Raw genomic sequence first — 18,463 nt, forward strand, 5'->3', positions numbered from 1 at the left:
ATCGTGACGGAGGAGTTTGTGTGTCAGAATGATCATAAGCGCCAAGTTGTCTGAGGCTTTATGCCCCTGGAAGGGTCACCTAGGGCAAACAGATCTTAAGTGAGGGACCAGACAAAGCAACGCGCCTATGATGAATAACATGAATGGACCTTGTTTTCCCTCACCTAGTCGTGGGTCACCAGGGTCTGCCTCTCAAGCCTGCACCCGTGGGGCTCAGCCTAGCACAGTCCAAAGACATAACATGGGTCCCTCTTTCCCTTGGGCTTACCACATGTTGGAGTGGTCAAGGGGGTCGAGTGCAATGTGAACTTTGTGGCAGACGAAGGCCTTGGTGGTCAGACCCAGATCCAGCCGCATCCTGTCATGAAGCTCATGTCACAGGCATTGAGAACATCTCGAGCTGTGAGAACACTGATCTTGCACCATACAATGATGGCTTTTGTATTCTATTTATGTTCAATCTTTATGTACACCATTTGGTTGTAGATGTGGCTCTTTTTAAAAGTGCTCTATAAAGAGTGTCTCAAAGATTAAGCCTTGCAGGTCTAAGTAATACTGCGAATGGCACATTAAATCGGCCAAGTTCTGGATGTTTTGGAACCTGTTGATGAGTTTGGAAGGGAGACCAGAGAGGAGGGCGTTGCAATAATCGATACAGGAAGTGACAAATGAGCGGACCGAGATTTCAGTGCTGGATTGGGACAGTGATGGCCGGAGTCTGGAGATGTTGTGGAGGTGGAAGACAGCAGTCTGGGTGCAAATGTGAGGGTCCTGAACAAGGTGACGCCAAGACTCTAGATGTGGAAGGAAAAGGGTACCGGAAAGTAGTGGAGATTGTCGTATTTTAAAGGGGGTTTTGTGCTTTAGGTAGGTTATGATGGTTTTCACCATGAAACATTTAGGAGAGAACCACAAGTACAAAATGAAGTTTGAAATAATGGAATTGGAAGTGTTAGTGGAAGAGTAATAAACATTATTTAGTTACAGAAAATAAATTGATTGCTTCGACAATTTTGGGGACACCACCAATTCCATAAAAGCCATTGTTTTCTTTGATTTAACTCGTCTGAAGTGCATCCTGCATACTATTGCGTTGAAAACTGGAACAGCACACCCAGAAAACCGCTCTCGAAGAGGCCAAGTCACAGTTCGCAGAAATGACCCAGATGCGCGGAAATGCAGAGTTGAAAGGAGTTTTCTCATTGGTGTTTTGTCATGACTTGTACTTGTGACCAGTCAGCCCTTAGATGACTCAGAAACTCCAAAATTGCATTGTTGATTAGACAATAGGACACAATAATTTTGGTTTTTGGCATTTCTAATGGGTTTACAGGAGCGAAAACATTTTCTTCAACGCCTCTCATTTTGCCTCTGCTATGCTCGCACTACTTTGTACCTGCGTTTCAGACGGAAAATTTAAAGATGCAAAATAGTCCTCCCAGACCGCACTAAATGAATTGCATGGCAAATTTTAGCAGTCATAATCCTGATTACGCCCTGTTATTAGATCATATTCCACATCTATTTGCGTGAGCAATCAAGTTTGCGCCTATTTTTGCATTTGCAAACCTTTAGTGTCAGGCCCACTGTCTCTTGGCTGGCCGGGGAACGCCTCATGATTTCCACGGAAGAGGTGGATGAAGCTTTTGTGAAGAGGGTTGTCTCGGTCTCTTAGCGTAGGCTGCTACCCTTGCGTCCTGACAACGATCAAACAATCAATCAACAAATCAATTATCATGCCCATCCCCTATTTTTCAATTTAAAGTCAAGGTTCTGATTTTGAAGGATGTTAAATTAAAGAAATTCAAATCAGAGAAGCCTCTCTCTTCATCACCTCAGCTTCAATCTCGCCTGTCCTTTACTCTTGCAGGTTACCGCCATGGCAACATACAAGGAAACAGATGATGTTCTTCAAGACCCAGACATTAGGGTCAGCACTAATCTGGGGGGATGTGATAAACAGTCTGAACCGGAGCCAATATCACTTCAAATAGAGCAATATGAGACATGGTGGCCCTGCTGCCAAGAGCAATAAAGGCTCATTTAAGTTAAGAGATTTATGATTCATCAAGATGTGACTTTTTCCCCTAAAAAACAACACTATAATGGTTGTTTGTAAGTCCATTTGATGACTCCCTTACATCAGATATAGACATCCATCCATTTTCTTTACCGCTTATCCTCACTAGGGTCGCGGGCTGCTTGAGCGTATCCCAGCTATCTTCGGGCGGGAGGCGGTGAACGCCGGTCCCCAGAACTGTGAGGCAGATGTGCTAACCAGTCGTCCACCATGAGAAATTTAATTTACATAAGAAATTTAATTTACATGCATACAGACACACACACACACACACACACACAATCACCTCCAATGCAAATTCGTATTATTTTTGCTGTTGACTGAAAAACTTTTGCGCCATCAATAGTTCCGCTTTTATTTACAGGTATTTAGATATGGATCTTAAACACCACTTGGAAGATAGCGCCTTTTGTTTGAACACACACAAGCAAAACTATTATTTGATGAATGACATGATGGCAGCAGCAAAATAAACTCATAAGTCTACAGAAATATTTCAAGAATTGAAATGAGTATCTGATACTATAACACAACTGCAAAACTAAAGAAATGAACATTTTAAATTTGAAATAACCAAAGTTACTACCAGAATTGAATTGCATCCAGCTAGTAAAAGGAGAGTAAGAGCTGACTGGAAACTATTTACTTAATTTGATGACACGAGACTACACTTTGATGAATTTAATGAGACACTGAGGCTCCGATGCTGCACAGACAAATTAATGCTGACAAATACAGCAACAAAGATTCTGCAGAACAGTTAGATCATATTACTTTTATCTTATTCTGTTTTAATGTGTGCAGTTATACGGAAAACAGTTGGCTCCTGTAAAAGGTACAAAGCCATTCATAAAGCCTTAAGACCAGGCATATGTGCTGACATTTTTGGGGGCAGGTGCTGAAGCCCAAAAAAAGGGAACCCTTATTTATTTCTGTTAACACAATCAATACAGTCAATAATACAACTATTGACAAAGGAGATGAAAGGGAGTAACAGTGGCTATAAAAGGTCCCTGTTCAAATGGCAGGTTTTTGTGATAGATAAAAGTTAGACCAAGATAAATCATTATAAACCCCCCCCCCCCCCCCCCCCCCCGCCCCCCCACGATTAGTTAGCCTATAACTTGGACTTCTGTAAAGGTTGAATCAAGGCAACTGGACTGGTCTTGTTCGGTCAAGATGTGGTGTAGAGTCTCCCTATTTATGCCTCATTGGGTGTGTTCCCTGGGGGTGATCAACAATAGGTTGTTGTTGTTGCCTGGTGTGGTTAGTGATCCTGCATACTAATCCATCGTTTACACGTCATGTTGCAAAACAGCTCATTAGAATGAGGTAATTTGGGGGGAGACATGTCAGCATGTTGTTATATGCAGTCAAACCACCTCCTCTGTTTAGAGATGGCTTTTCTAGTTTGATGGAGATGGCTTATCTTACACCTCTTTCAAACCAGCGGGCCACCCAATCCAGAATTTGGATGATGTTTTCCTCGTAGGAATGTCTGTTCTTCTTGAGATACAAATAATCCACTGATTCTAAACCCGACGAAGCTGGCTGTCAATACTGCGCCATGTGTCCGATGTAGAAGTCATTGCCCTCCCCACGGCATTGCACGGCATAAACAACATTGCTGAGTTTGCTTCTCTGGATTTTGTCCTTGATCCATCTTATGTCTGAGGGTGTTAGTGGGTTTGAAATGCATTGGGCTGTCATGTTTGGAGAAAATCCTTCTGAGTTTCTCGAACAAATCAGCCACGTAGGGGACCACCACATTTCGCCTCCCGTTTCTCTCTTCAGACTCTGGTGTCGTGGCTCTTCTTCTCTTGGCAGATTTGACTAAGGCATACTTTGGATACCTACAGTAAGACCCCTGTCCCACTGGCCTGGAGACTAGTTGACGACCTGATGGCGAACCAGCGGAGACGTCTCCTGGAGTCTCCTGCAGACTAGTTGCCACAGGTTGCAGTGAAATCGAACATTCTGGAGACTCCTCTATATCCTCACTATAGAGAAAAATCTTAATGTAGCTTTATATCACAAAACTGCAATCAGTTGTCATAAAAATTTATGTAGACATCTCTACATATGCCCGCTTCAACCTCTGAAAATATCAGAATGATAACCCCTGTATTTTGGATTTTATGGACATTAAGCATTTTTCTTCTCCATATGCTTACTATGTAGAATTATCATTTTTTTTTAATGATTGAATATTTGCAAAAAAATAGTTTATTAGTTTGAACATTAAATATCTTGTCTTTGTAGTGTATTTGAAAGTACAGTTGTACTCTGTTTTTACATTTTACACAACGTCCCCACTTCATTGGAATTGGGATTTGTATTTATTGGCCACAATGGGGGGACTGCTGAGTCCATGGCACAGCTGTGATTTTGCTTGTAGAAACAGTCGTTGTATTGGAAGTACTTGATGCCAAGGCAAAGTTGAAGTAGATTGCATACTTGGCCTGGGATAAGGTTGGTTCCGTCGAGAGCCAAGAGGAGGAGGAGGAGGAAGAGGAAGAGGGTGGGGGAGGGACAAAACAGGAGCATATGTGCACGACAGATCAGCGAGGGGCACAATTCTCTCAAAGACTTAAATGAATGCCCGTCGTATATCAAAACAGTTTAGGTAAAATTGATTACCGAGAGGGTATATATCTATTTTTTATTACTGATCAATGAAAAATAGGGCTCAATCAAAAAGTGCACTTTTTTCATTAAGGGCAAAAGGGCTGGTGCACATGCACCACTCAGAATGTATTTATGCATGTGCTTGCTTAAGAATATAGAGTGATACATATCATCCTTGCTGTTAAACCGTTGCAGCTTAACGTTGCATTCGGATGAATGGACGACGTATATTTGACCAAGTATGGCATATTTAATAGGAGCTGTGGTCAAATTAGCCTCACGGAACCAACAGCCGTCAAAGAATGAAGCATTAAATAAATAAAGCATAAAGCAATAAAGCAAAGCTTGGCTTTCCCCTCGATCCACTTCGCAAATCTACACTCCCTACCCAACAAAATGGATGAGCTTCATCTTCTGATAAAGACCAGTAAAGACTTTGGACGTTCCGCTGCCCCGTGCTTTACGGAGACTTGGCTTTGTGAGTCTGTCCCCTATGGCGCCGTAATGCTTTCCGGCTTCCATCTTCACCGGGCAGACTGCGTCATGGAGTTAAGAAAAGGTGGCGGGGTATGCGTGGCCCAATGGTTAAGATCATCGCCTGCCACCGTGGGGGACCTAGGTTCAAGTCCACGACTGGACCCTCCACCAACATCCCCTGGACTCACGGCTGTGGTGTCCTTGAGGAAGACACTGATACCCCGAAATGCTCCCCGGGCGCTTCAGCTACCCCCTACTCCAGTGTGTTCCACTAACGTGTTCACTGTGAAGGGTTAAATGCAGAATAGTTTTTTTTAAATGCAAATTTTGTGTGCATGCATGCATGTTCATGACAATAAAAGGTGATTCTTCTATATTCATGAAAAATGGTGGACCGACATCATGCAGCTCAGCACACACTGCAGCCCGCATTTAGAGTCGCTGTTTTTGAACTGTAAGCCATTCTACTCGCCATGTGAATTTGCATCTTTCATTCTCGACTGTGTTTACATTCCGCCTCAAGCTAAGACGAACGCCGCACTGCTAACGCTTGCTGAACAAGTAAACGAAATTGGAAAAAAAAAAAAACACCCAGACTCACCCTTCATTATTCTTGGGGACTTTAACAAAGCTAAACTCAACCACAAACTCCCTAAATACAAGCAGCACATCGACTATCCTATCAGGGAAAATAACATTTTAGACCAATGCTATACTATGCTAAATAACACATACCGTGCCATACCTCGTGCAGCCCTGGTCTCGTCTGATCACTGCTTAATTCACTTAATACCAACATACAGACATGCGCGAAGCCTACAGTAAAAACAGTGAAAAAGTGGACCAATGAAACAAAGATAGAACTTCAAAGCTTTTTAGACTGCACAGACTGGAGTGTCTTTGAAACTTCAGCTGGCAGCCTGGATGAATATACTGACACTGTCACATCCTATATCAGTTTCTGTGAAGAGGTGTGTGTACCAATAAAGTCATTTCGCACATTCAATAACAACAAGCCGTGGTTCACAGCCAAACTTAAGCAACTTCGCCAGGCTAAAGAGGACCCATATCGAAGTGAGGACAGGGTCCTGTATTATCGCACTAGAAATGAGCTGACTAAAGAAATTAACATTGCAAAGAGAAACTATGCAGTAAAGTTAGAAAACCAGTTTTGCGCTAACAACTCCAAATCAGTCTGGCATGTATTACAATCGCTAACCAATTACAAGTGACGATCCCCCCAAGCAGAGAACAATAGTAGATGAGCCGACGACTTAAACAGCTTCTACTGCAGATTTGAATTGGACACTTTCCAATTCAATAACAACAAGCCGTTGTTCACTGCCAAACTTAAGCAACTTCGCCAGGCTAAAGAGGACCCATATCGAAGTGAGGACAGGGCCCTGTATAATCACACTAGAAACAAGCTGACTAAAGAAATCAACATTGTAAAGAGAAACTATGCAGAAAAGTTAGAAAAACAGTTTAGCGCTAACGACTTCAAATCAGTCTGGCATGTATTACAATCGCTAACCAATTACAAGTGACGATCCCCCCAAGCAGAGAACAATAGTAGATGAGCCAACGAATTAAACAGCTTCTACTTCAGATTTGAATAGGACACTTTCCACACCCCACACCCACACAGCCGCACCACCGACCACAATCACACCTCTGACTTCTGCGTTGACCATCTGCAAACAGGATGTGAGACGCATCTTCAAACAACAAAAGATTAACAAAGCGGCAGGCTCAGACCTTGTGTCCCCATCCTGCCTCAAAGTCTGCGCGGACCAGCTCGCTCTAGTCTTCACTCAGATCTTCAATAGATCTCTGGAACTGTGCGAAGTACCATCCTGTTTCAAGCGCTCCACCATCATCCCAGTCCCCAAGAAACCTGCAATCTCGGGTCTGAATGACTACAGGCCTGTCACCTTGACATCTGTGGTCATGAAGTTCTTTGAAAACCTTGTGCTGGACCACCTCAAGAGTGTCACAGGTCCCCTGCTGGACCCCCTGCAGTTTGCCTTCCGAGCAAACAGGTCCGCTGATGATGCAGTCAACATGGGACTGCACTTCATCCTAGAACACCTCGACAGCGCAGGGACCTACGCGAGTATCCTGTTCGTGGACTTCAGTTCTGCGTTCAACACCATCATCCCCAAACTCCTCTCCTCCAAGCTTCTCCAGCTCAGCGTCTCGCCTGCCATATGCCAGTGGATTTACAGCTTCCTGATGGGCAGGACACAAGAGGTGAGGCTGGGGGACACCATCTCATCTACACACACCATCAGCACTGGGGCGCCCCAAGGACGTGTCCTCTCTTCTCTCTCTACACAAACGACTGCACCTCAACGCACCTGGCTGTCAAACTCCTGAAGTTTGCAAATGACACCACACCATATTTAACGTTCAAACTCATAAACTTTATTGTTTTTAGCAAATAATCATTAACTTAGAATTTTATGGCTGCAACACGTTCCAAAAAAGCTGGGACAGGTGGCAAAAAAGACAGAGAAAGTTGAGGAATGCTCATCAAACACCTGTTTGGAACATCCCACAGGTGAATAGGCTAATTGGGAACAGGTGGGTGCCATGATTGGGTATGAAAGGGGCTTCCCTGAATTGCTCAGTCATTCACAAGCAAAGATGTTCACCTCTTTGTGAACAAGTGTGTGAGAAAATAGTCGAACAGTTTAAGGACAATGTTCCTCAACATACAATTGCAAGGAATTTAGAGATTTCATCATCTACGGTCCATAATATCATCAAAGGTTCAGAGAATCTGGAGAAATCACTGCATGTAAGCGGCATGGCAGAAAACCAACATTGAATGCCCGTGAGCTTCGATCCTGCAGGCGGCACTGCATCAGAAACCGACATCAATGTGTAAAGGATATCACTACATGGGCTCAGGAACACTTCAGAAAACCAATGTCAGTAAATACAGTTCAGCGCTACATCCGTAAGTGCAACTTGAAACTCTACTATGCAAAGCAAAAGCCATTTATCAACAACACCCAGGAACGCCGCCGGCTTCTCTGGACCCGAGCTCATCTAAGATGGACTAATGCAAAGGGGAAAAGTGTTCTGTGGTCCGACGAGTCCACATTTCAAGTTGTTTTTGGAAATTGTGGACGTCGTGTCCTCCGGGCCAAAGACGGAAAAGAACCATCCGGACTGTTATGGACGGAAAGTTCAAAAGCCAGCATCTGTGATGGTATGGGGCTGTGTTAGTGCCAATGGCATGGGTAATTTACACATCTGTGAAGGCACCATTAATGCTGAAACGTACATACAGGTTTTGGAGAAACATATGCTGCCATCCAAGCAACGTCTTTTTCATGGACGCCTCTGCTTAACCACATTCTGCACGTGTTACAACAGTGTGGCTTCGTAGTAAATGAGTGCGGATACTAGACTGGCCTGCCTACAGTCCGGACCTGTCTCCCATTTTAAAATGTCTGGCGCATTATGAAGCGTAAAATACGACAATGAAGACCCCGGACTGTTGAACAGCTGATGCTGTACATCAAGCAAGAATGGGAAACAATTCCACCTACAAAGCTTCAACAATTAGTGTCCTCAGTTCCCAAACCTTTATTGAATGTTGTTAAAAGAAAAGGTGATGTAACACAGTGGTAAACATGACCCTGTCCCAGCTTTTTTGGAACGTGTTCCAGTCATAAAATTCTAAGTTAATGATTATTTGCTAAAAGCAATAAAGTTTAGCAGTTTGAACATTAAATATCTTGTCTTTGTAGTATATTCAATTAAATATAGGTCAAACATGATTTGCAAATTATTGTATTCTGTTTTTATTTATGTTTAACACAAAGTCCCAACTCATTGGAATTGGGCTTGTAATTAATTGTGTCCCTTTAGTTGGATCTTTTGCATTACAAGGAGAGATCGAGCTCCCTTCCAACGACATCAAAGCATTAAATATATTATGGGCTTCAAATGGTCCGAGTGTGACCTGGACTTCCTTATGATGACTGGAAAAGGTCTGTGTTTCTGGCCTCAAGAAGGACAATGATTATGATAGGCAAGGTGTGTCCTGGTGGATTAATCCATAAAGATGAATTCGCTGGATAAAACGTAAAAAAGAAAACTCTATGCTGAACGGAATACAGATACTCTAAGCTATTTGTATCTTGAATTCATTTATTCATAGTTTTGTGAAATTGGTCCCTCTCATGTTTTATATCTTTACACATCAGTGCCACTTTTATTCTGCATTTATAATGCAAATGCGCTCAAGAAGTCCATTAAGATGAGTGATTTCAGCGAGTTTTCTCCCTGAATCATTGATATCTCCGGATTTTCACTTTTTCGAATGATAGGATGTGATGGTCTCCTCTTCCGTTACATGATGTGGTGGTGTTTTCAAGCTATAGGTGCTAATGGCGTATAATTTTCACATGCTGCCTTTGTCACCTCTTAGCAAACCATAGTGAAAGTCTGGGTCCATATGTACAGTCCATTTGTCTCTGTGAGTGTTGCTTGAAAAGCTGTTGTTGTACCTAGTGTGCTGCAAAGAAAAGACGGCGTTATGCAGAGGAGGCCAGTGTATTCATGATGTCATGAAAAAAGAATAAAAGAGTGGTACAAATGAATGTGCAATCCATGCACCAACTGTGAGTGTGAGTGGTTCACAGACTGTAATCAAGATGAAGTTTGAAGGTTGATTTATAATATTATTGTCCATGAAAATCTTTGATACACGTTACTTGAGAAACTGTTGTAAATAACCCTAATGATGATGAATCAGGAAGGACAGCAGCCATAGGAAGAGCTGTTCTGCCACGAGCGTGTATGCTGGCATCCAAAGGACTTATGAATGTGCTAAGGCTGACATTTTGACAGGCTGTTCACATTGATTGATGTGCTCGCAGCGCACTTCCTCTGGGTGCTGACACCCAATGAAATGCGGCAGCTGCAGCAGAAGGACTCCTCATTTTTCAGCCTCCTAATTACATTGTAATGTATAACACAGCAGCTTGAGAGCTTGTTAGTCCAAGAAATGGCCATTGTTATGCCATACCTGATGCTGCGAGAACCAATTCCTGTCGAGTTTATAGTTTGTGATGTAGCTGGGGAGATAATGGATGCTTCATGGGCTCTTTTTTTTTCTTCCCCGTGGTTGAAGACAAAAGCATCTTCAGGAAACAACAGCCATCCAAAAACACCCTCCCTCATACAAAAATAATGAAAAACAAAACAGCAACAAAAGTATAAAGAGGAATCTGGTGAATTGATGGTTTGGCAAGATAATTGTCATTTGATGGCAGTGACCATCAACCTTCAAAGAACACTGTGTTCTTGTGTCAACATTTCCATTAGTTGAAACCAATTTTATCCAAAATTATAAAATAATCCCTCTGTGGAATGCTTCAGAATTTAATTAACGCAGTGTGTAATATTTATATACTGTAGAAATTGTATTTATTTTTATTATTTTGTATTTATTTATTTAGCACATTCTCTGCTACCTGCAGCTATAGTTGTGCTTCAGGCAATTTCAGGAAAGCGGAACAAAAACGTTTACATTTTTAAATGAATATTCCTTCCATCCATCCATTCTCTGTACAGCTTTTCCTCATTATGGTCGCGGGTGTGCTGGAGCCTATCCCAGTTGACTCTGGGCGAGAGGCGGGGTACACCCTGAACTGGTCGCCAACCAATCGCAGGGCATATAGAAACAAACAACCATTCACACTCACACTCACTCACATACCTGCGGACAATTTAGTGCCTTCAATTAACCTACTGTAAATGCAGCCCAATGAGGGGCACAAACCAGTGCAAACTGTAGGCCGATCCCAAGCCCGGATAAATGCAGAGGGTTGCGTCAGGAAGGGCATCCGGTTTAAAACTTTGCCAAACAAATATGAGCGTTCATCCAAAGAATTCCATACCGGATTAGTCGTGGACCGGGTTAACAACGTCCGCCATCGGCGCCATCAACTTGCAGGGCGCCGGTGGAAATTCAGCTACTGTGGGTCGAAGTCAAAGAAGAAGAAACGGTGGAAAGTGGGTTCTTTGGCAGAAACAGAAGAGGAAAGCACAGATCCTAGAACTGAATGTGGGGACTGTGACAGGAAAATCTCGGGAGTTGGTTGACATGATGATTAGGAGAAATGTTGATATATTGTGTGTCCAGGAGACCAGGTGGAAAGACAGTAAGGCTAGACGTTTAGGGGCAGGGTTTAAATTATTTTACCATGGTGTAGATGGGAAGAGAAATGGAGTCGGGGTTATTTTAAAAGAAGAGTGGGCTAAGAATGTCTTGGAGGTGAAAAGACATAGGACAAAGGCCAAACAAGAGGCATATGATGACATGTATGCCAGGTTGGACACTAAAGAAGGAGAAAGGGATCTATACATGTTGGCCAGACAGAGAGATAGAGATGGGAAGGATGTGCAGCAGGTTAGGGTGAGTAAGGATAGAGATGGAAATATGTTGACTGGTGCCAGTCGTGTGCTAGATAGATAGGAAAGAATACTTCGAGGAGTTGATGAATGAGGAAAATGAGAGAGAAGGGAGAGTAGAAGAGGCAAGTTTGGTGGACCAGGAAGTGGCAATGATTAGCTAATGGGGAAGTTAGAAAGGCATTGAAGAGGAGGAAAATGGAAAGGCAGTTGGTCCTGATGACATTCCTGGGGAGGTATGGAAGCATCTAGGAGAGGTGGCTGTGGGGTTTCTGACCAGCTTGTTCAATAGAATTCTAGCGCGTGAGAAGATGCCTGAGGAATGGAGGAAAGTGTGCTGGTGCCCATTTTTAAGAACAAGGGTGATGTGCAGAGCTGCGGGAACTATAGAGGAATAAAATTGATGAGCCACACAATGAAGTTATGGGAAAGAGTAGTGGAGGCTAGACTCAGACACAGAAAAGGTCAGAAGGAGCTACATTGTCTTTGTAGATCTAGAGAAAGCCTATGACAGAGTACCCAGAAAGGAACTGTGGTACTGCATGCGGAAGTCTGGAGTGGCAGATGATGACACTTAAATACATAGAGGGACTTCATACTGACAAGATGTTGTGTGATGCTATTGTTACAATTTTGCCCCCACAAAGCAGCCTTATTTACGTTTATAATTTTTTTATTTACTAAAAGAAGATAATAAAAGCACTGAGTAATAAGGAATCAGTTGCAAAATTAAAAAGGCATTTAATTTAAAAAAAGAAACAGCAATCTAATAAAGTGAGAACAAATATTGTCATTTATTTCTGCTCACTGTTTAACCAACACAGCATCTCTTTTAGCAAACTCAATCAATTTACATGCAAACAGTTATTAATGGCCGAGGCGAGACTTATCTAAACAGAAAGCACCAGTGTCTTAATTTAAAACCAATTGTGTAGGTGCCTTTCTGGTTCATATATGGCTTCTATCCATGTGTGCCGTCTATTTCATGTGAACTAAAAACCACGGATCCTTCCTATCTCTTTAATGCTCAATTGAATGCCAGCAGTATGACGACCCAGTCATTTAAAAGTCAGTCTTTGGGAGACGCTAAAGTTATTTTAAGAGATTTCCCCAAACCCCCCCACCCGCCCTTCCCCATTACCCTAATAGGTCCATTTTCAATGTTTTAGATTATTATAGTAAAAAACAAATGTGGCTCACTAATCTGAAGCTAAATGGAAAATCCTTTTCTGTATAAAACAGAGGCGGCCACTCAATGTTCTCAAGAGCCTGCTAATGGAAGCGAAAAGCTAAAGTAGAAGCAGATCTGGATCCTTTGGATGATTCATCGCTATTTGGGGGAAATGTCAGAGTGTAAATTCCACCTTTTAAATGACCCTGGTGAAAACTGAGGCATCCTGTTTAAATATCTTCTGTATTGGTTTGCTTCTGATTACTGCTGGTTAGAAAAGGGCACCTACAGTATTACAAAACCTTATCGCAAGAATTTATATTTCTGTATCTATTACATTGTTTTCCTGCCCTTTTTATCCGGATACCATAACATAATTTTGGAACAGCCCAGTTAGAGAGCATTTTTTTTCTCTTAGTGAGTGCTGTGGCTTCTTGCGGTCTATTTGTCTTAGACTGCATTCTAGCTAGCTGTAATGTCAGGGTAAATATATATATATATATATATACATATACTTTATTGTATTATAGACTTATAATATGCTAAACTCAAAATGGAAATACAGTCTTTACACCCTTGAACTGTTAATGTCTCTAAAGAGCCGTAAAACATTTATTCTAGCTGGAGTTCCTTTGAGGATGCACTATTGCATGTAGGATTTCAAAGATGTTCAACCTTTTAGTTGTTATTTTAGATGTGTGCAATAGTCACATATTGGGCCTCATTCACAAATCATTCTTAAGAAGAAATCTGTCCTTAAGTCCCATTTATACACTTATAAAGAAGAATTGACCATGGAGCAGGGGGTTCCCAATCTTTTTGAAACAGAGCTACTTCTTAGGTTGTTGTAATGATATTCATGTATGTGAAGACAATGAAATTATCATTATAAATGATTTCTCACAATAATTAGCAACAATGATTTAACAAGGTAGAAAACAGCTATCAATATGCTGCAATTTTTTTCATTCATTCATTCCGCTTATCCTCACTAGGGTCACGGGCGTGCTGGAGCCCATCCCAGCAATCTTCGGCCGAGAGGCGGGGTACACCCTGAACTGGTCGCCAGCCAATCGCAGAGCACATATAAACAAACAACCATTCGCAAACACATTCACACCTACAGGCAATTTAGAGTCTTCAATAAACCTACCAAGCATGTTTTTGGGATGTGGGAGGAAACCGGAGTGCCCGGAGAAAGCCCAAGCAGGCAACGGGGAGAACATGCAAACGCCACACAGGCGGGGCCGGGATTCGAACCCCGGTCCTCAGAACTGTGAGGCAGAAGTGCTCACTAGTCGCTCACCGTGCCGCCTCTGCTGCACTTTATTTCTATAAATCTCCAGTGTTTACATTTTCAAATGATTACTTCTACAACATTCCAAGGAATTATCAATGTCCCATCTTTGGTGAGCTATTTTTACAGCAAGCGTCTGCACCAAGTCGGTGACTCCTGAGCAGAGGTGGGTAGTAACGCGCTACATTTACTCCGTTACATTTACTCAAGTAACATTTTGGAGGAATTTTACTTGCCAGAGTAAACAAAAACATGGCATTTTAATAGGGGTCTGTAGACTTTTTATATCCACTGCACCCTTGTTCCTGTTTTTGTAATATGCCCGGTGAGCCTACAGTATCGTTTAACAAGTAGAAACAATATTGTATAAGACCATTTCTTGAAGCTGAATTTGCCTTCATTTGTTGTTTTACAAAGATTTTATTTTATATATTTTTTTGTTTTAGATTAAATGATATTGTTCAACAATCTGATATTGTTCAACAATATCTGAATTTGCAGATTAATATTTTATTTAGTTATTTTTATTTTATTTGATGTTCATACTCTGATTTACAAAAATAAATCATAAGTTACTCAGTACTCAAGTAGTTTTTTCACTGAGTACTTTCTTACTCTTACTCAAGTAATTACTTGGAGGACTACTTTTTCCTTTTACTTCAGTCATATAATTCAAAAGTAACAGTACTTGAGTACAATATTAGGCTTCTCTACTCACCTCCACTCCTGAATATCCATATTCCGTACTGTATTAACTTTTCTTTTTCCTGTTTTATCGAGCGACATTACCTTTATCGTAATGGATGAAAGATCCATCTGTACACAGGCAGCATGCCTAGCTTAATCAACGTCCTTCATGGGGGCAGAAGCACAGCGATTCTTGGGTATTTTTAAGAAGAAGATCATAGGACTATTCTGAAGTGCCCTGATCGAAATCCAATTGATCATCTGTGGAAGGAGCTCATGGTGTCTGGAGAAGGCAACCTTTAAACCCGTGACAGTTGTTTGGTCACGATTCGTGGGGTCTAAACGTGTCATATTACGTTAAGGGTACCATAAGATTTTTCCAGGAAAGTTTTACATTTATTTTTTTTTTTTTAAATAAATCTGTTCGACCACAAAAATAATAATATAATAATGCCTGTTTTTCTTTCTTTTGTTTTGTTTTGTTTCAAGTAAATTTTATCCGTCCTTCCATTTATTATCATTCTTGTCCCTTACAAAGGGCAAAGATGAGCTGGAGCTTACTTTGGGTGAGATGCGTTGTACACACAGCACTGGTTTCCAGTCACTTGCTTGGCAGGTACTGTACAGGGAAACAACCATTCACACTCACATTTACTCCTATGAACAGTTCTTCAATTGACCTAACACGAGAAAAATTACAAATTCAACACATGCCTGAGTCCTAGATTCAAACTCAGGAACTCTGGACTGTGAGGCAGATGTGCCGACCACTACTAAACGTAAAAGTTATTTCAGCGACAGGTGTTGGGTTTTTCCTTCTCTGCCGTTAGGGTACCAACAATTTCCATTTTTTGCGTGTATTATTAAGGCTCACGTTGAGAGATGAACAATCTGAAGTCCAATTATTAGTTCTAATTATGAGTCACAATATTAAAAAGATAATGACTGAAAATGTCCAAACAATGAATGGTCAAATTAATAAGGCACAAACCATTGAACACACAAAGAATTTGCTAAGCTGTAAGGCAGGAATGGGTTAACAGGAACAGGACACAAAGAAACAAGTATTGACACAGAAGGGGCAGTAAAGGTTATCAAATACACAAAGGAGACATGACAAACAAGATTCAAGGTGATAGCGCACACAGAGTGAGCGTACATCAACCAAGGCTTAAACATTTGTTAAATCAATGAATAGATAACACTATATTGCCAAAAGTATTCGCTCACCCATCCAAATAATCGGAATCAGGTGTTCCAATGACTTTGATGGCCACAGGTGTATAAAATCTAGCATGTAGGCTTGCAATTGTTTTCGCAAACATTTGTGAAAGAATGGGTCACTCTCAGGAGCTGAGTGAATTCCAGCGTGGGACTGTGATAGGATGCCACCTGTGCAACAGGTCCAGTTGTAAAATGTCCTCGCTCCTAAATATTCCACAATCGACTGTCAGCTGTATTATAAGAACGTGGAGGCGTTTGCGAATGACAGCCAGGAAGTGGTATATATATATATAAATATATATATATAAGAGGGATCGCTCCGTTCAACAACAATGCCGTTAAACAAACACGCCCAAATGGCGAGATCTATGCGCATAGTGAATCCACTTGTCATCCAGTCCCTTTGGAGGTTAGCGATGAGGAAAATCACCACATGGCAATATATCTAGACCAGGAAAATTAGGGTTGCGGGCTATGTTAGATGTTATTTTTAGTACAAGCCGCGGGCCGCAAAAAAAGAACAGTGGGCCTCAATTACCAGTGGGCTGTATTTTGCACATCCCTACCTTAGATTCACAAAAGGCATTCGATCGCGTATTGGCAGTACCGCCTTCAAATGCTAAAACAGTGTAAACTTGGTCATATTTTAATTGATTGGGTACAAACAGCTGTCAAGGTTAATGGATATACTGTAGATAATTGAGATTCGCACTAGAATGTGGATGCAGACAAAGCTGCTCTTTATCAATCCTGTTGTTCACTATTAGTGTTGGACCACTGGCCCAGTTTATTAGATATGCCGATAACATTAAAGAGATTATAATAAACAGAACAAAATATCACTAAGGGCAGATGATGTCTTGTGAAAAGAAACTCCATATCAACTCTACCATGTGTGTAACAACGTCTTTCTAGGTATGGATATTGTTCATGATATAAAGTTCATGTAGACGAATCAGAAGCAATGGATGTGAACAATCGTGTCTCAGAAAGTGTTAAGTTCCGAAGTGGCTTCAAATGGCCCAAAGAAGGTATCATATTTAATATATAGTCCCCATTACCTACAAAAACGGACTCTGTCCCGGTCCCTTGCCAATAGCGGAGATTTGCTGTAAGTAAAATCTTTAATCGATTAACTTCTTTAGCTTTTAGATTTAGATTTTGAAAAGCCTTAAATCTGAATTTGAGTTGCAAAGGGAAAGTAAGCAGACACATTGCCAAACATAACTACAAAATCAGCACAAATTGGAAGTGTTTAAATACGGGAAACATTCAGTGTATACAGTATAAAAAAGACCCCAGAAGTGGTTGATTGTAATCATTCTGTTAATTGGCTGTCTTTAGAAATGTCTTACATTTGAATGTAACTGCATAACTTTTCATTCCACGAATCAGACCGTGACCATGGTGGTCTCTTGAAGGGATTGAATAACCTTCAATAACAGAACTAACTTTGGATAGAAATCCCTCAACACAGACACTGTAACTCGATTTTTTTGTGGCCGCTGTTATTCATTGCATTCTGTCTATTCCTTTGCTATTCTCATTTTCCATTCTGAATTGTGCCAACAGGACCCAACTGCTTTGCAGACACAACAGTGATACCAGCCGGACGGGAGGTGAAGATCGATGAGTGTACAATCTGCTACTGCACATACGAAGAGGGCACCTGGCAGATCGAACGCCAGGCCACCTGCAGTAAGAATGAATGCCAGCGCGGTTAGAGACCGGCATGGTGAGATGAACATTGGCATGCAACACCAGCGCCCGTCCATGTGAACATTTGGCCTTTCACCCAGACTTCCGGACATCAGGGTCAGCCGGCTCAGCATTTGGAGTCTGTACTTAGCAAAGGCTTTTATTAAGATTTATAATCCGCACATAGAATATTTATTTATCTATGTACTGAATTATTCATGAATATATACAAATACTGTGGAGATGTCATTATGCTGAACTCGGTACACATTTTTATAGGCTCTGTATTTTAATAATCAGCCTCGTTGATTGCAAAGAAACATAAGCGAATGTATAGAACACACGCAGCTGTCTTCTAAAGCTGAAACCTTGACATCCTCGGAATTCTGACAAATCCTGACACCTATTCCCCACAGTTCAGACGAGCAGCCGTCTCAGTCTGAAGTAACCTGTCGGGTTTTGCTGTTCAAGGTAATCGAATACGGCGCTAAAAGTGATATTAAAACTGACTTGACTATTTCTGACTTGTACTATGTACTTTAGTCTGTTTGGATGTTTCAAATGTGCTTTGATTTTAAAAGTACTTTTTTTTTTTTTTTTGTATCTTAGTCTGTATGTTTCCTGTTTTAAATAAATGGAAGTCTGTGGCGCTGCGGGTGCCTGCATGATGCTTCTGATCAGCCTGTATGAAACCCCAAGGCTTGTTTACAGACTGCTAAATGCCTGAAATGTTTGGCCTCCGTGTAGTCGTGACATGGACGTCAAA

At 41.5% G+C, this 18,463-nt stretch overlaps 1 protein-coding gene across 1 annotated transcript in view; it reads left to right on the top strand.

Annotated features, from left to right (window-relative positions):
• Positions 1 to 18,258, top strand: part of vwc2 (von Willebrand factor C domain containing 2) — a 43,218-nt gene extending 24,960 nt beyond the window's left edge. Inside the window, exon 4 of the mRNA XM_061690442.1 lies at positions 17,572 to 18,258. Within this exon, the coding sequence (XP_061546426.1) occupies positions 17,572 to 17,723 (152 nt within the window). The 3' untranslated portion in view covers positions 17,724 to 18,258. The remainder of the gene's footprint in view (positions 1 to 17,571) is intronic.
• The last annotated feature ends 205 nt before the right edge of the window (positions 18,259 to 18,463 follow it).

Source organism: Phycodurus eques, chromosome 11 (genome assembly GCF_024500275.1).
Source record: "Phycodurus eques isolate BA_2022a chromosome 11, UOR_Pequ_1.1, whole genome shotgun sequence".
NCBI lineage: Eukaryota > Metazoa > Chordata > Actinopteri > Syngnathiformes > Syngnathidae > Phycodurus > Phycodurus eques.